This window comes from Pan troglodytes, chromosome 14 (genome assembly GCF_028858775.2).
Source record: "Pan troglodytes isolate AG18354 chromosome 14, NHGRI_mPanTro3-v2.0_pri, whole genome shotgun sequence".
In the NCBI taxonomy this organism is placed as follows: domain Eukaryota; kingdom Metazoa; phylum Chordata; class Mammalia; order Primates; family Hominidae; genus Pan; species Pan troglodytes.
Window position 1 is genome coordinate 31,662,900 of NC_072412.2, and position 19,140 is coordinate 31,682,039.

General features: G+C 35.8%; 1 protein-coding gene across 29 annotated transcripts in view; it reads right to left on the reverse strand.

Moving 5' to 3' along the window:
• Positions 1 to 19,140, reverse strand: part of N4BP2L2 (NEDD4 binding protein 2 like 2) — a 107,564-nt gene that overhangs the window by 75,421 nt on the left and 13,003 nt on the right. For 8 of the 29 annotated variants that reach the window (XM_016925140.4, XM_063792439.1, XM_016925138.4 and 5 more), the window contains 3 exons: positions 15,138 to 15,226; positions 14,329 to 14,405; positions 10,779 to 10,925 (listed from right to left, as the gene is read on the reverse strand). The exons of 5 other annotated variants lie outside the window; for them this stretch is intronic. In XM_016925140.4, the coding sequence (XP_016780629.1) occupies positions 10,779 to 10,925; positions 14,329 to 14,405; positions 15,138 to 15,226 (313 nt within the window). Of the gene's footprint in view, positions 1 to 9,814; positions 10,926 to 14,328; positions 14,406 to 15,137; positions 15,227 to 19,140 lie in introns of those variants that run through there. 16 more of the 29 variants (XR_010150634.1, XR_010150635.1, XM_063792441.1 and 13 more) reach the window with 5 other exon arrangements.

Genomic DNA, 19,140 nt, shown 5'->3' on the forward strand with positions numbered 1-19,140 from the left:
ATTCAGGTGGCAAAGTCCATAGAATCCATTTGATGGATTGAATATGAGGGGGAAAGAAGGCACTGACGAAGACTCTCAACTTTCTAGCTTACAGAAATAGATGAAAGGTAAATCCATTCACTGTGGCAGGAAATCCTGGAGTCCCAGATTTAGAGAGATCACAGGTTCAATTGGAGGAGCCTTTTAAGCTTAGAAGTGGAAATGTCAGGTAGACAGTTAAATATACAGACTGGAGTTCAGAGGAGAAGGTTATGAAGAAAATACATTTGGGGGTCAATATTGTTAATAGAACCAGTAGGTATAAAAATCAATCAGCCGACTACTTAATGAGCTCCTACAGTACTACAGGCACTGTTTAGATTTTGTGGACACAGCTGTGAACAAAATAAACATGTCCTCATTTATCCTATATTCTATTTCAGGAATACTGCCAACGAATCAGTAGTAACATCAACTACTAGTACTACAGTGAAAGTGACATCTCAGGTGAGACCTAAACGTTAAGAAAATGCTAGGCATAGGAAGAGTAGACGAGAAGAGCATTCCAAGGAGAAATAACAGCTAGAGCTTTTAGCGAGGACAAGCTTATCATATCTGAAGAACAGTTTAAAGAGGCCAGTATAGATGGACTGTAGTAAATGCAGACTGGTATAAGACAGGGTCAGAGAAGCAGCCAAGGACTAGATTATGTAGTGTCTAAGCAGTGAGTGATTTTACGTATTTTAAAAAGAATTTATAGACTACTCTAGCTGCTCTGTGGATAAAATTGTAAGGTGGCAAAAATAAAAGTGGGGAGACTACTATGTCCACATGAGAAATGATGAGACCACATAGGGAAAGCTAAGAGTAAGAATAGAAGATTGTCTAGAACTGAAATTTGAAGAATTCTAAAATTCAAGGACCAAGAGGAGAAGGCAGCAAAGGAGACAGAAATAACCACAGAGATCTGAACAAAAACCATGATGTCAAGGAAGCCAAGTAAAGTATTTTAAGGAAAAACTGATCAAAAGTTAAATGCTTGCTGAGTAGTCAAATAAGAAGAGCAGTGAATAATGCCCGTAAATACAGAGGAATATTCTGGAGACCTTAATCAATTTAGAGGAATGATAGGGACAGAAACTAAAATGGAGTGGGTTCAATATTATCAGAACTGAGGGAGAAAAAGAAAATGAATGTAGACTACTCTTTAGAAAGAAGTTTGGCTATAAATGAGCTGTGTCAAGAAAGAGGGACTTTTAAATCGGAAGACTTGATCATGTTTAACTGTTGATGGGTCAGACTCAGCAAAGAAGGCGAGGTTGAAGTTAGAGAGAAGGAATACTTGACAATGTATAAAATTTCCTGAGAAGGAAAGAGATGCAATTCAGAGCACAGGTGAAGGCATTCAATAAACAAACGAGAGATGGACGGACACAAATGGAGGTGGAACTCAGACTGCCTAACTCTTGTAATAATGTGTTCTTCCCAGTAAAATCATGCTAAGAATATTTTGAAAAGTGTCCAAAACAGGTCAACAAAATTAACTAAAAGAAAGTTACTGAATTACTGAGGTTGAAAAGCCAAATAATGACCCAATATATATTATTTTCAGATAAATAATGAAAAATCATGTAAAGATATCCATCAGTACCAGCTATTCTTGATTGCTGAATACAGATAAATATGTGAAAAAAGATGCAAGCATTTGTGTGTTTTCTTTTTTTAAGTTACACGTAGGATCACAGTTCTTTGGGAAAAGGGTTCTAAAAAGTGATTATGAACTTTCTGTTGAACCACTTTAAGACTGGGACAAATACCTGGAGTATTCTTCTCAGTCTAGAAATTCTTCTGTAAAGTGTTAAAGCGAAAAACCTTAAAAGAAATAGATAATCAAAAGCCTCAACTTTGCTCTACTAATCTGTATTCTAGGATTTAATTTCTTGATCATAAACCACAAATCTAAAGACTACTGGTGAGGTTAAAATGGAAGAAAAGGCTCTGATATGGCACTGGATACACCAAGTTAAACGGGTGATCCTTCTTCTCTGGTGGTCTGGAAATCCTTTCCCCAGCAAGTATCAAATACAACTGATTCATGCTCCATCTCCACGTTTCCTATACAGGTTGAGCACCCATAATCCAAGAAGCTCCAAAATCCTGAACTTTTTGAGCATTGATTGACATGATGCTCAAAGAAAATGTTCACCGGAGCACTTTGGATTTCCAGGTTAGATATGCTCAATCAGTAGGTATTCTGCAAATATTCCAAAATCCAAAAGAAAATCTGAACTCCAAAACACTTCTGGTCTCAAGCATTTCAGATAGGGATACTCAACTTTTATTACAAACTGCCCTGTAACGTTGCTCTTCTTTGATTACTGCTTCCTTCGTATCAAAAGTTTGTTGACTGTTTTAGGGAGAAGACTGTGCCTAATATCGAATAAAACAGTTACTGATTCTTAGTAAAGAATAAAGCTCCTAGGACACAGTAGTGATCCAAAGATAACAAGATCCCTGGTTTTAATTTTCAAAATGTCTAGCCCATTACTCTTATCACATTTCCTATAAATACTTCAATTTACTTACATTCTAGATAAATGTCTTAACTGCATCTCTGCCAAGGGTTACATTGAACTATATTCCTATAATCTCAATATCCTTATGTACTGCTTACCAGTTTCCTGAATTGAAAACTATCTTAATCTATTCATAAAACCAATGACATTTCTTTTCTAAACAAAAACTCCAACTTTTCTTTTCTATTCTAAACAAAAACTCCAACTCTAACATTTAGAACAATGAAGAAAAAACACAAACTACTCTTAAGGAATTAAGAGAAACCAAACAAGACCCAGTTCTTCAATTTTTTAAGTTGACTAAAACAAAATAAAGCAAATACCCAACAGTAAGAATTCTGTACTTCAAGATTTTCCTTGTAAAATTTAAGTTATTTACAAAGCAAACTTAAGTAACTGTCTCTTTTACTGTTCTTTCAGAAAATTAATTTAAAATTCCATAAAAGAATAAAAAGTTCCTATTATAGAGAAAAAGCTCCTTTAATTCTTCAAATATTTGGAAAATTTATGTAATTTCCATGATGTCTACTACTAACATACTTACGTAATAAGTGGACATAAAAGAAAAGTAAGTAAAACCACTTACAAGTAGTATTGACTTATTTTAGGAAATACTGCCTGAAAATTAATTAGGGTTAAAAAAATCCAACTTAACATAATTTAGCAATCCATTTATTGAACACTATACATTTCAAATGCTAATTAAAATAACAAAATATTAAAATTAATTTAAAGCCTTAAAGTACAACAGTATATGTAAATAATTCAATGGAAAAAAATGCTCTTGAAATATGATTATCAAGTCTACTGATGTTTAATTTACAGAAAACATTTAAACATTAAATGGTATAAACTCTATCAATTTTTTTTTTTTTTTTGAGATGGAGTCTCACTCTGTTGCTCAGGCTGGAGTGCATGGCACCATCTTGGCTCACTGCAACCTCTGCCACCCAGGTTCAAGCGATTCTCCTACCTCAGCCTCCTGAGTAGCCAGGATTACAGGCACACGCCACCACGCCCAGCTAATTTTTGTATCTTTAGTAAAGACAGGGTTTCACCACGTTGGCCAGGCTGGTCTCAAACGCCTCACCTCAGGTGATCTACCTACCCAGCCTCCGAAAATGCTGGGATTACAGGCGTGAGCCACTGCGCCCGGCCCAACTCTTTTCAATTTTGACTTTTAAAAACAGAATTCTAAATGGCCTCTTGAAGATTTCTTCATTTAACTTTCCTGATAAATCAACATACCTTATAACCTTAAAAAATAAAGATACCATAAAGATGGAATCAACTCTTCACTGGAATTTCTTTTTAACCTTGGAAAAACACCAAATTAAAAAAAAAAGATAACTATGTGGTTAAAAAAAAATAATAGAGGGTTACAGTAGATACATGTCTAACATAGATTTGAATCACAGTTTTATCTCTTACTAGAGAAATCATGTTAGATAAGTCGTTTAACCCAAATTTTTGTTTCCTCTTTCTAAAGCCATTGTAGAATTGTGAAAATTAACGACTGTAACAATCACATTTAGATGGGGGCCTAGCACTGATGGGCATTAAATAAGCAGCAGTTATTTAAATGGATATTATTAAGACTTTTTGCTACAAAATTCCTACTGTTTGTTGCAGCGGCATTGCACCATATAAGAAACCACTTGTAAAAATTTAACTCAAAATAGTTATCAGCTTTCCTTCAAAATCATTCAGTTAAGGGCAACCAGCAACCATGACATAATAGTGAATTATGTAACAGTGAATTTCAACCTACTGCTTATCAATTAGCATCCATCATCATATAATTAAGTTAATGTAAATATTTTTTCTCAAATCCATACATCAAGTTCTATGCCATGTTATGGATTCCCCACCAATGATTAACATAATAGATTTTTATAAATCTTTCCAGCCATTTTCATATCTAAATTCTACCTAACCCACAGGGTCAGGAAACTAAATGCAGAGCTGTGGTGTATAAGTTTAACTTGATTAAGTAAGGCTGAGAAGGAACAATGAGTTCAGTAGAATACATGAGGGAAAAAGATATTATCTCCTGCTTTGCCAGACACTTACCATCCCATCACCTTCATTAAGAATGTTATGAGGTTACAGGAGGATAGCTGAGCAAAAAAATGAACAGAGTGAAAGAAAACACGTACACAAGAAAAGACTATGAAAGAAAAAGAAATATGATTTCTAAGATTAAGAAAAACGGAAGAAAAAAAAAGGAAAACAAAGAACCCACAATCCCTTCCTGAGTAAATTTTCTTTCATTTTGTTACACTAAAAAAGTGAAGAGTTCAGAATTACTCTTCAGAATTTCTTTCAGAATGAAGAGATATTCTGAAAGCTGTATAATTATTATAATTACCAACTGAAAATTAACACCAAGAATAAAACTTTAACTTTACATGTACCATCTGAAAACAGTTAAAACAGGAAAATAAGAAAATAATCCAAATAATAAAGTATATTTCAATGGACTCTACTAAAACACAATTTCAACCATGAAAAACCACATTATTCTTTTTCCCTTAGTTACTAGCAAAACTGAGAGGCAAACCCAATAGCTCCTCTCAAAGTATTTCAATCTTCCCATTAATTTACAAAAAGTAGTTCAATTACAAAAAAAAAGGAAATGGAAATATTAAAAACCAAACCAAAACTTCAATGTGAAGTCTTCAGTTACTCACCAATTGCTAATGCAATTGTGTCTAGTTTTGAGATTAGGGATCAGACTGTGCCTGTGTCCATGCTACAGAAAAATCATCTATTTTTTTCCACACTGAAATTTAAAAGAACTTACTGAAGTTAACATATTCCATTCTGGGAAATGAATTATAATGTGTAATTATTACAATTACCACAACTGGAAAGTAACAGGGTTATTTTTCAGAGAACAGAATTTGTCAGAAGAAGAAGGAAGAAAAAGAGATTATGAATGATTAAATAAATTTCTATTGGATATACAAAAAGTCAAAACTTTTCAACACATACAGTTTAGCTTCTAGAATAACTATTTACTGCTGAGACTCTCTTTCCAAAGTTATTTGTGCTACTCCTTCTTCTTGTTCTTGTGCATAGAGTGATAATACATTAAGAATTTCTGGCCAGGCGCAGTGGCTCATGCCAGTAATCCCAGCACTTTGGGAGGCCGAGGCGGGCGGATCACGAGGTCAGGAGATCAACACCATCCTGGCTAACAAGGTGAAACCCCGTCTCTATTAAAAACACAAAAAAATTACCCGGGCATGGTGGCGGGCGCCTGTAGTCCCAGCTACTCAGGAGGCTGAGGCAGGAGAATGGCGTGAACCCGGGAGGCAGAGCTTGCAGTGAGCCGAGATCGCACCACTGGACTCCAGCCTGGGCAACAGAGCGAGACTCCGTCTCAAAAAAAAAAAAAAAAAAAAAAAAGAATTTCTGTAGGAGATCTTCCAAATTACTGCTTACATACATGTATATTCTATTACAAAAATTACACCACTCAATGTAGTCTAAATTATTGAGAGTAAATTGTAGCCATTCTTTTACATGTTTTCAGAACTTAGTTGCCCATAATCATAATCATTAGCTTTTCAAGGTTTGCTCTGAAACTTACAAACCATGCAAAAGTGAAAACTTAGGCTTAACACATTTGGCAATTTAAATCAACTAAATTGAATCAATCTAAATACTGCTTTGCAAAGTAAAAAAGGAATCAAAATGACACATAAGACAATCACTAATCCCTATATTTTTAGGGTCTATTTCAAGAAATTTACTACTACTTCTTACCATCCTAAGGACTGTGTAAGAAGGAAATACAGTATATATACAGGGAAGCCAACTGTTTTAATGATACCTTTTAAAAATAAAGATTTGTATGCCAGTCTTATCACCAAACATTCATTAATCCCTTAATACAATCTCTCCTTCTCAGAAAATTCACGAAGACACAGCTGGTAACTTTAATAGGAAAATTTCTAATTTATAAATTGTAGCTCCTAAAACTTAACTCTAAAAAATCACTAACTTAACTCCTGCTGCTGCCACCAAATTATTTAGTCTCAATGTTCTGAATTATTTATTCTGAATCATAAGCTAAGATTTTGTTATAAGACATTGTTCAATGTGGATTGCAAATGTTAAGAAAAAAAAAGCAACAACAATACAACTTTAGCCCTTATTAGTTATTGTATTCATGTCAGAATACATTAAACTTCAATAAAGACTAGCAAGCCTATCTGGCCAAGGCACTAGAACACACAACTACATTTCTTCTACATTTTCCAAAGAGACAACCAATTTTCTTTATAAATAGTTAGAAAACCAGTCTCAGAAAATCAGACATTTTTGCAATAAAAAAATTCAAGTATAGCCAATACAAACATTTCATATCCTCTTAAATCATACTTTCAAAACTTATCTATACGTAAAACTGGAAAATTCCAGAATCTGTATTAATTAGACAAGAGATAAGCAAAGTTCATATACTTAAATCACCCACTCCAACAATTTAAAAAATTCAGTCTTTTGTAAATAATCTTACTTTTAAAACAGACAAAAATATAAAAAAGCTAACATTATCTTTTACAAAGATAAATACTGAAAATAAAGATTACCTGGTTAAAAAGCAGTATCAAAAGTTCAAATTAATTACCACACAAGAATTTTCACTAAAATTATGAAACATAAAAAATCATAAATTCATTTACCACAAAAAAGTAACTTCTGCACTAAATCTATGGAACAAACAAAAAAATAAATACAATTTAATCTTACTGAACCAAACTAGAAGTTGTATTCTACTTAACTAAGATGTACTCCATCTTAGGTAAATATGATTAATATCCACTTTAATTATTTGTGATGGAGATGGTTAGAATGGGGTATAGCAGCAGGGGTCTATTCCACTAACACTATACCTGGCTGGGTGCCTGTAATCCCAGCTACCAGGTAGGCTGAGGCAGGAAGATCACTTGAGACCAGTTCAAGTCCAGTCTATACAACAGAAAGAGACCTCCTCTCTTAACCCCAACCCCCCAAAAAGACTGTCTGAATAGAATTTTGATGAAAAATTGTAAATTTCACATTTTTATAGATTTTTAAACACCAAGCAATGACTTTAAACAGTGATTTTAGTATTTCCACTGCATATTCATTCCTCCATTCTGTTTTTAATTAAAATTAGCCACAATGTTTAGGAAAACAACTGTTTTTCCACCTTAAAAAAACCAACTAGGCCTGGTGTGGTGGCTTATGCCTGTAATCCCACCCAGCACTTTGGGAGGCCAAGGCAGGTGGATCACCTGGGGTCAGGAGTTTGAGACCTGCCTGGCCAACATGGTGAAACACTGTCTCTACTAAAAATACAAAAATTATCCAGGTATGGTGGCGAGTGCCTCTAATCCCAGCTACTCGGGAGGCTGAGGCAGGAGAATCGCTTGAACCTGGGAGGTGGAGGTTGCAGTGAGCTGACATCATGCCACTGTACTCCAGCTTGGGCGACAGAGAAAGACTCTGTCTTTAAAAAAAAAAAAAAAAATCACTAAAGCTGGTGCAGTGGCTCATGCCTGTAATCTCAGCACTTTGGGAGGATCACTTGAGGCCAGGAGTACAAGACCAGTTTGGGAAACAAGGCAAGACCCCAACTCTACAAAAAAATTTTTTTAATGCAAAATAAGCCAGGTGTGGCAGTGCATGCTTGAAGTCCCAGCTACTTGGGATGCTGAGAAAGGAGGACCTCTTGAGCCTAGGAGTTCAAGGTTTCAGCAAGCTATGATCACGCCACCACACTCCATCCAGCCCACGTAGCAGGACAAGACCTTGTTTGTTTAATTCTGAGTAAGAATGTTAGCTTTCCAGCCTCAGTAAGATTTATTTATTTATTTGGACTCTGTGATGCAACAGTAGTTGGCTAACATTATAATGTAAAAAATTAATTGGTAATGATGAATGATCTCTTAACTGATTATTATTTAGTAGTCAGAACTAGGAGATGAAGACAAGTCTATAATAAAATCTGGAAATTAAAATAAACTTAATATGAACATATTTCCTCATAATCTGTTTCTCCCAAAGGCAATACTCTACTTTCCAAAAATAAATGTAAAAGTTATTTTAAAAAAACTAATTTTTTTTTTGAGAAGGAGTCTCGCTCTGTCTCACAGGCTGGAGTGCAAGTGGCGCAATCTCTGCTTACTGCAAACTCTGCCTCCCAGGTTCAAGCGATTCTCCCCCCTCAGCCTCCCAAGTAGCTGGGATTACAGGCACACACCACCACACCCAGCTAATTTTTGTATTTTAAGTAGAGATGTGGTTTCACTGTGTCAGACAGGCTGGTCTCAAACTCCTGACCTCAGGTGATCTGCCCACCTCAGCCTCCCAAAGTGCTGGGATTACAGGTGTTAGCCACCGTGCCCGGCCAAAAAGCTAAATTTATAGTACTATTACTCCTAAGTTTATGAAGACAGAGGGAAAGAAAGGGACATATAGTCTACCTAAGAGTTGTTTCACCTGTCCCAAAATGAAATCCTTTTGTACAATTTTCAAACTGCGCTAATCTACAGAATAAAATACTTAGAAACACATGTCCAAACACCAACAAGTATTACTCTGAAATAAAAGAATATATGAAAACATAGATGAAGATGTGTATATGTATACAATATACATTTACACACAAAACATGAATTAGCATATTCTTACATCGTAGTTAAGATGAACAAATATATACAAACACATGTACTAAACAAGATAAAGGTAATATTCATTCAAATGTTAACAGCACTGAATAGTACAAATAAAATCATATTCTTATTTCACTAAAGGCAATGTAACAAAGACCTTGTTGATAGCAGTGAATCTAGTTTTTGGCCTCACAACTTAAAAAGTAATATAAAGATGTGAGAGAATATCTAAAGTTGAAAGGAATAGCAAAAGGTTTTAAAACAAAGAAATACTATGGGATTCAAGATGTGCTGGTTTAGGAGAAAGCTTAAAGGCCACAAAATATTATGTAAAACATATAAAGAATCATAATGCTTAATTTTTAAGACAGCATTGTAATTAGCTGGGTTTTTTTCCCCCTAAAAAGAGTAAATCAAAAAAGTAAATCAAAACTGTTGAAGAAATATTCTTCAGAAGACATTGGTAACAATGGTATTAAGAGAAGTAGTAGTGTTTTTTCCTCATGTTGCAAAGAGAAATGCTTAATTATCTAGGTTAGTCTAGGTAAAGCTTGGTTTGAAGGCAGGGGATGAATGACAAGACCTCTGAAATGAATTCCATCTCAGTTTTTAATTTTATATGAAGAAACACATCTAAAAACTATCCAGTGAGAGAAATATAATTTGCTCTACAGAAAAATTAGTACTAGAAGATATTCTATAGTACAAATCCTCTTATGACCATGTTAAGCAACTGTCCAAAATATTTTTATACTAGAATTATATCACATTAAATTGAACAGAGAGAAGTAAAACATTATTAGAATCGCTTTATCCCTTCAAGAACTGGCAAGCATGTGGGGTTAGGGAGATGGGTTGAGAAGGAGGATGATAACTATGTATGCATTACAAGATGAATATGCATATTATGAAGAAAACTCCCCAGGTGATTGATATACCTACTATCTAACATTTGCTGGGGAATTTTGTTTGAACTAAGTGATGTGCTGATTATAGCTAAGAAATAATTTTGTCACACAGATCAATCAGCTGAAATATAATTTTACCTGTCTAATGAATTGAGAAAACTAAGGTACCCTATACCAAGTCAGTATTTCTTGCATATTTAAGGTAGTGAAGGAAAAACCCTAAAGTTTTATGAAAAGTTAGATTTAGATATGAACTATTAAAAAACTGTTCAATAGTATCTATAAAATAGATAAATTAGTTTAAAATTCGATTGTAGAAAAACATCCTAGCTCCTACCCACCACTCTATTACTCAGGTGCTTCCATAACAGCCAAGAGTATTACAACAAGAGAATATAAAAACATTTAAAATACAATTTCATATATTTTTATTTACACTTTAACAACTTGCTGGGAATTTAAACAACTTGCTGGGAACATCCTTTGTGAGGCAATGTAGCCTTTTTTTATTTGAAACTATTTAAACTCCAAGACAGGCTCACTAACTCTTTTTCAAGTGCAACAACAAATGTGTTAGCTGAAAATAGCTAATTTAATGATTATTTGTGACACAGACATGATTATGTGAGCCAAGAGAGCCTCCCCACCTCTGTCTCCCCTGCGGAGGAGGAGGTCTTTGTGTGCTTTTGTGTGATGGTTCCACTGAATTCATTACAATAGAAATGGACATTTGATATTCATAACGATCCAACATCTGAGCAATCTTCTTTCGAGACACACCATGTTTATTCCTCCTAACAAAAAAGAAAAAGATTGTAAATCTTTGTTGCAGAATGTACAGGCTTAGAGATTAACTGTTTTAGAGAAAAAGCACACAAATTCTAAATAATATTTTGCAAATAAACAATATATATTTCATCTGTTCACATTTTATGTAAAAAGACTTATTAAAAACTCAAATGTTTTTATCAATATTTTAAAAAGGTATAAAGATTCCATATATCACAGAAAAATGTTAATTACATCCTTTTCACATAGAACTACCTATTCACTGAGCCTGCTGACTATATCCCCTTGTTAATAACAAAATTAAAGATTATGAAATACTGTTTTAAGAATTACAGAAAGATTGAGTGGACTTCTAGGACTTGCAAAAATTGAAGTAAAATATCACTTTTTAGAAGTTATTTATGACAGTTCCTATCACATTTTAAAATGGGCAACACCAAATTATTATTACAGACACAATTTGAACATCTCTTACAAACATAATGTTGAGTGAAATAAATTAGACACAATGAATATAAACTGTAGGATTCCATATATATATGTATTATACATAATATAAAGCTTTGATAAAAGGCAAAACTAAACTATGGTATTTTTTTTAACCTTGCCCCTGCCCCCAAACTATGATATTAAGGCCAAAGATATTATGGCAAAACTTTAAAAAAAGAGATTATGATTACCCAGGCAAAACAATGGCTACCTTTAGAGAATAAAAGGTAACTGTGACTGGGAAGAGGAATGCAAAGAGCTTCTGAGATGCTAGCAATGCTCCCATGACATGGGTGATGGCTAAATGTGTGTTGATCTTGTAAGAACTTTGTTAAGTTATATATTTATATTTATGTACTTTTCTGTATGTGAGGTTATATGACACTAAAAAGTGGTTTAAAATTTATTCTGGACCCTCAAAGAACTCCTGACAACTTATTTTACCCTCATAGTTTTCTGTAACTTGACCTGGACATGACAAAACATACAGGAAACATATTTTTACATTTATCATTCTAGATGTACAAATGCCAATTTATTTATCTTGGAAAAAGGCCAGAAATGTTTACTTTTCAAAGCTGACGTTTACATTCAAGATAAGAAAAGAAAGCAAAAAAGATAGAAGAAAAAATGCAATGAAGTTGAAAATTGGCAAGATATGACTAAATCTGGCTGGGTGCAGTGACTCACAGCTGTAATCCCAGCACTTTGGGAGGCTGAGGCCAGCGGAATGCTTGGGCCCAGGAGTTCAAGAGCCCAGTGTAGGCAATATGGCAAAACCGTCTCTACCAAAAAAAAAAAATTAGCTGGGCATGGTGGTGGTGCACACTTGTAGTCCCAGTTACTCCCAAGGTGGGTAGATCGCTTGAGTCCAGGAGGAAGAGGTTGCAGTGAGCCAAGATCGTCACTGCAAGCCGGGTGCAGTGGCTCACACCTGCAATCCCAGCACTTTTGGGAGGCCAAGGTGGGTGGATTGCTTGAGGTCAGGAGCTCGAGACCAGCCTAACCAACATGGTGAAACTCCGTCTCTACTAAAAATACAAAAAATAGCCAGGCGTAGTGGCAGGTGCCTGTATGCCCAGCTACTCAGGAGGCTGAAGCAGGGGAATCGCTTGAACCTGGGAGGCAGAAGTAAGCTGAGATCGCCCCACTGAACTCCAGCCTGGGAAACAAAATGAGACTCTGTCTGAAAAAAATAAAAATAAAAAAAGATCACTACTGCACTCCAGCCTGGGTGACAGCAGTAGACCCTGTCTCAAAAAATACGTTTTTTAATTTAAAAAAAAAGACTAAATCCACAAGATGCCAATATTTATGATTCAATCAATCCTTTTCAAAAATCAAACTACACCAGGTATCAGTTAAACTGGCTTTGTTATATAAAGGTAAATTTATATTAAGAAAATAATAAATTTTAACAATTCCTCAAAAATGTAATGAAGCCATAACTGCATAGCATTTTATCATTCATTTATTCAGCATTACTCAAATATTTTTAATTTTTAAGCTTCTGTCTCTTCCACCTCAGGTATGATACACACACACAGCTAGGCAGGCAAAAAATATCAGATATTAATACTAATCTGTTTGTCTATCTATACATGAACACACAGCATACAAATCAGAAAGACAAAGTAGCCAAAGGAATGAAAGGCAAGAGGGAAGTAAATTAGTTGGACCCCATACACAGAGTAACAGCTTGAAGCAAACTGAGGTAGAAGGGGAAAAACTGGTTTAAAAAAAGAGGAGTGAAGGTTGCACAACTCTGTGAATATACAGAAAAACACTGAATTGTATGCAATTAAATAGGTGAATTGTAAGGGTACGTGAATTTTATCACAATAAAGTTGTTACCTAAAAACAGGGGTGGGAAGGTGGGGACGAGGAAGAGAATAAAAGTTAAAAAAAAAAAAAAAAAGGCCAGGCGTGGTGGCTCACGCCTGTAATCCCAGCACTCTGGGAGGCTGAGCAAGGTGGGCAGATCATGAGGTCAGGAAATCAAGACCATCCTGGCTAACACGGTGAAACCCCGTCTCTACTAAAAATACAAAAAAATTAGCCGGGCGTGGTGGCCAGCAGCTATAGTCCCACCTATTGGAGAGGCTGAGGCAGGAGAATGGCATGAACCTGGGAGGCGGAGCTTGCAGTGAGCTGAGATTGCACCACTGCACTCCAGTCTGGGCGACAGAGCGAGACTCCATCTCAAAAAAAAAAAGTAAAGGAAAAAAAAAAAAGGAATAACAGTCAGGAAACACAGTGATATGAAGGGAAAAGGTAAAGATAGGTATAAATGGAAGAGTTAGGACTGAAAATAGAAGTTCACAATCTCTCACCACAATTACTGAAATCTGGTTAAGCTGCGAAAACTCAGTTCTCCCTGACTCATTTGGCAGCAAACTCTACCCATATCTGTACTCATTTGGCAGAACAACTTACTCAGAATTGACTTTACATTATGCAGATTCTTTGTTATTTACTTGAATTGACTAGTCATGATTTGCTGCAGAAATATTAAGATGTTTGATTATAACATGCTCCCCCAAACTCTGAAAAGGGAGTTAAGATTAGATGTATATGCACTATATTACCTTTCAAAAATTGCTAAAACCTAAATTCCAAAACACATTGATTCCAAGCATCTTGGTATAATACTACGGTCCTGTAGTTGAAAAGATAGAAAAGTGGGAGCAACATGAAAGCACAAAGTAAAAAGTTGATGGGACCTAAAATGGGAAGGAGATGAAGGTGGAAGGACAATGCAGAGAAGTGGCCTAGCCAAAAACCAGAGAAAAAAGGTCCTCACATTTTACCCTCAGTTTCCTGAACCTACATTTGTATTCAATAAACTGTGAAAGGATGTCAGAATTCACAAAAGAAAGAAGAAAAGATAAGGATTCAATAAAAATTCGAGTGTCTTACTTTTCTAATTCTTCAGGATCAAATTTCCACCAAGTTTCAGGTTCATGAAACTCTACTCTGTATCCTTTTCCTATGGCCTACACAAAGGAAAGGAAGAAAACAAAAACCCAGAGAAGTACTTCTTAAAGTAAAAAGAAGGCAGACAGATAAATTTCATTTCGACAATACTATACACTTGCTCGACCAAGAAAAATGACGCTTTATAAAATAATATGGTTTATAACAGTTAAGACTATTTAACTGGATAAATCCTGATTACTATTCTCAAGGAATAGTAATTCCTTAAGATTACTATCCTTAGGGAAAGTCAAAACAATATGAGGCTGGGCGTGGTGGCTCATGCCTGTAATCCCAGCACTTTGGGAGGCTGAGGACTGCAGATTGGCTGAGCTCAGGAGTTCGAGACCAGCCTGGCCAACATGGTGAAACTCTGTCTCTACTAAAAATACAAAAATTAGCTGGGCATGGGGGCAGGCACCTATAATCTCAGCTACTCAGGTGGCTGAGGCAGGAGAATCGCTTCAACTGGGGAGGCAGAGCTTACAGTGAGCCAAGATGGTGCCACTGCACTCCAGCCTGGGTGACAGAGCGAGACTCCGTCTCAAAAAAACAAACAAAAATTAACAAGATGAACATGTTCCTTAAAAAACATCATTCATAATTTTTTTAAAAACTAAGCAAACCAACAAACCTCTTTAGAAAACAAAGGACAAATGTTTTAATAATCAAGATCCAACTAGCCAAAATTTTAGAATGTGAAAAAATTGACAAGAATAAAAAATAAAAACTTTCTCATGTTTCATATTTACCACTTCCACATATGGCTTCATTTCCCAAGCTTGTATATTAGTGTTATCTATTATAACTGGAGATCTTCCCTGATCGATAGCTTGTTTTGCTGAAATAAAATATAAATTTAAAAATAAAAAAACAAATTAGGTTAAAACACACAAAAGTTAAACATTTATTATTAAGAAATGTACTACGTCTCTGTACTTAAAACCAAAACTGTGCAATCTCTTCAGTCAGTGTCATGAAAAAAAGCACTCCACTAGATTGAAAGGGAATTGAAGGACACAACCATATGCCAGGTGTATTCTCCAGACTGGATGCTGGCTTTGACAAACTGGCTCTGAAAGGCATTTTGCTGAACTTACAGCTAATAAAGGCTTCAAGTCTAGGACTAACTTTCACTTATGGGAAATATAAGAGATGAACAATTTACATCTGAATATAGACTAAGTAAGAGAAGAGGTGAAAAATTATTTTGACACGGAAGGATGGAGGTTATTAAATGGCAAGTTACAAGACAATAGTTAAATATGATCCTATTTAAGTCAAAAGATAGAGCTGGGGAAGACTTATGGAGATATTAAAATTGGTCGCCTGTAGGTGGTAAGAATATTTTCATTTAATATTTTATCTGTATTTTCTCTTTTTTGGGAAAGTTACCGCAGATGATTTTCTGTATTTTCTAATTTTCTACAATGTACAAATAATGCTTTTGAAGTAAGGCTTATGTTTTTGAAAAGTTATGGATTTAAGTCATTACTTACCAGCAAAACTTTATATGCCAAGTAGCTAAAAATCATAGTTCAACTGACTTTGTGGATATTTCTTAGAACTATGGTCCTCAAATTGGGAGTTGCTGTAGAATGGAACTTTTCTGAACTATTATCTCCCATCCAAATGCCATCTTTTGCACTATGAGATAAGAATCACTGTCACAAGGCTGGGTGTGGTAGCTCACACCTATAATCCCAGCACTTTGGGAGGCCAAAGCAGGTGGATCACCAGAGGTCAGGAATTCAAGACCACCCTGGCCAAAATGGCAAAACCTCATCTCTACTAAAAATAAAAAAATTAGCCAGGCGTGGTGGTATGCGCCTGTAGTCCCAGCTACTTGGGAGGCTGAGGCTCGAGAATCACTTGAACCTTATGAAGTGGAGGTTGCTGTGAGCCAAGATCACGCCGCAGCACTATAGCCTGGGCAAAGAGTGCGACTCTGTCTCAAAAAAAAAAAAAAAAAAAAAAGGCCAGGCATGGTGGTTCACACCTGTAATCCTAGTACTTAGGGAGGCCAAGGCAGGTGGATCACAAGGTCAGCAGTTCAAGACCACCATGGCCAAGATGGTGAAAAGCCATCTCTACTCAAAATACAAAAATTAGCTGGGCATGGTGGCAGGCGCCTGTAATCCCAGCTACTTGGGAGGCTGAGCAACAGAACTGCTTAAACCCAGGAGGCGGAGGTTGCAGTGAGCCAAGATCGCACCACTGCACTCCAGCCTGGATGACAGAGCAAGACTCCGTCTCAAAAAAAAAAAAAAAAAAAAAAAAAAAATTAAAAGGCTGACGCAAAACCAAACATCATATGTTCTCACTCATAAGTGGGAGCTAAGCTATGAGGATCCAAAGGCATAAGAATGACTCAACTCTGGAGACTCAGGGGGAAAGGGTGGGAAGGGAGTGAGGAATAAAAGACTACAAATAGGATGCAGTGTATACTGCTTGGGTGATGGGTGCACCAAAATCTTACAAATAACCACTAAAGAACCTACTCATGTAACCAAACACCTCTTGTTCCCCATTACACTATGGGGAAAAGAAGGCTGAAGCAAAATGCAAAGATGTGGAAATTTTCTCAGGAGTTAGAATTCAAACCACTAAGTTCAACAGAATGAAAACATTTATACAGATGTCTAGGACAGACAGAATGCTAAAGGTCAGTTAGAATAATCACTATGGGGAAATACATATTTGGGAGATGTCTCTAAATACCAAAAGAAATTTAGAATTTGGGTCATAAATAGGTGCCATCATCTATTAGTGCTAGCTTGGTGCTAGCACCAAGACACTATCATCTCCCACTGCTCCGTCTCTAATCATAGTGATCAAATCTTCCATTCAAAAGCTTATTAAAATTATTCTCCTAATGTCTGATAGGCTCACACATCCAAGGAGTTGTGTTCCAGAAAAGAAGTTTTATTGATCAAATAAATTTCTGATTTTACGAATGGGGAGATTATCTTCTTTCCATTATCATCCAATACCACAGTCTAGTACATTCCATGCAAAAAGAGCTCCTAAGTAAAAACATGTTTGAATACCCAAATAATGGGAATAGTTTTCTTAAACAAATGAACTATCATACTGTTAGAAAGAGAAGAACTACACTTTGGAGATGTTTTCGATTTTAAGTGTTCTAAAATTAATTTAGATTATTTCAATAATAAACATGAAGCAGACAGATTTTCATAGAATGGTGCCTAGCATTTAAATATATTCAAGTTCATATTTATTATTCTGGTTTAATAATAAGATACCATTATTCCATTTAGGAAGTATAATTAACATAATTCAAATGACATAAACATTTTAATGAAATATTCTGTACTAGTTTGTTTGTTTGTTTGTTGAGACAGAATCTTGCCCTGTCACCCAGACTGGAGTGCAGTAGCATGATCTCAGCTCACTGCAGCCTTGACCTCCCTGCCTCAAGCAATCCTCCTATCTCAGCCTCCCAAGTAGCTTAGACTACAGGTGTGCACCACCACACCTGGCTAATTTTTCTACTTTTTGTAGAGATGGGGTTTCATCATGTTGCCCAGGCTGGTCTCTAACTCCTGGGCTCAAGTGATCTGCCCGCCTCGGCCTCCCAAAGTGCTGGGATTATAGGCATGAGCCACTGCACCCAGCTATGCCAGTACTGCAAAGAGAAAAAAAATGTCCCACGCAAATAAACTTACTAGTTCACCAAAGGTATACTGGCTCTGCCCTGTCTATTCATTCAACTTATCAACTAATCTTGCTCCCCTTACCTTTAGGCCAGTAACTCCAAACATTTTCAGAATTGCAATACCATCATTATTTGATTTGAGCAAAAATGTTCTATGGCATTAAAAAAATAAAAAAATTAATATTTTTTAGACTGCTATGCCACCCTCTAATATATTTGGAGAAATTCTAGAGCGTTATAAAATAAATACTAGGAAACAGTCTTATGATCAAACTTATCTGATGTTTAAACATTCTTGTGAAACTATAAATTGTAACAGCGTTAAAACTTTTAACTCGAAACCATCCTCAGCCAGGCACTGTGGCTCATTCGAAATTCTACAAAGTTTTTTAAAAAAAATAGCTGGGTGTGCTGGTACACGTATGTAGTCCCAGCTACTTGCCTGTAGTCCTAGTTACTCAGGAGGCTGAGGCAGGAGGATCCCTTGAGCCCAGGAATTCGAGGTTGCACTGAGCTATGATTGTATCACTACACTCTAGCCTGGGCAACAAAGCAAGACCCCATCTCTAAAACACACACAAACATCCTCACTGAAATTCCTTACTGTATTTGACAATTAAAAAGAAAAGCATTACTATTTTTCTTGTATATATTATACTTTAGGGCAACCCTAGTTGGCAGCTTTGAGAGAAGTTCTTCTTTACAGAAGAATTCCATTAAACATGGAAGGAATAACTAAACTAAAAATCACCACTTTGCAATTCTGAATGAAATAACTGACTGAGGAAACAATTTATTACTGGATAAAACCATCAGATATAAGGTTAATAGGGAACTTGACAGCAGACAGAGGGACGAGGTTGTCCCTGTGCAGCTACTGTTTAAGCTCACCATTACTAAGAATAGGACAACCAAATATCTGCTTGCCAAAAAAAAAAAAAAAAAAATGTTGAACCTAATCAAGCCTCTAATCTAGAGCTAATTTCCATTCACAGAAAACAAAGAGGAGCAAGTTAAATGGTTAACACCAAGAAGCAAATAGACAACTACAGCATGTGGAACTTTCTACAGGACAA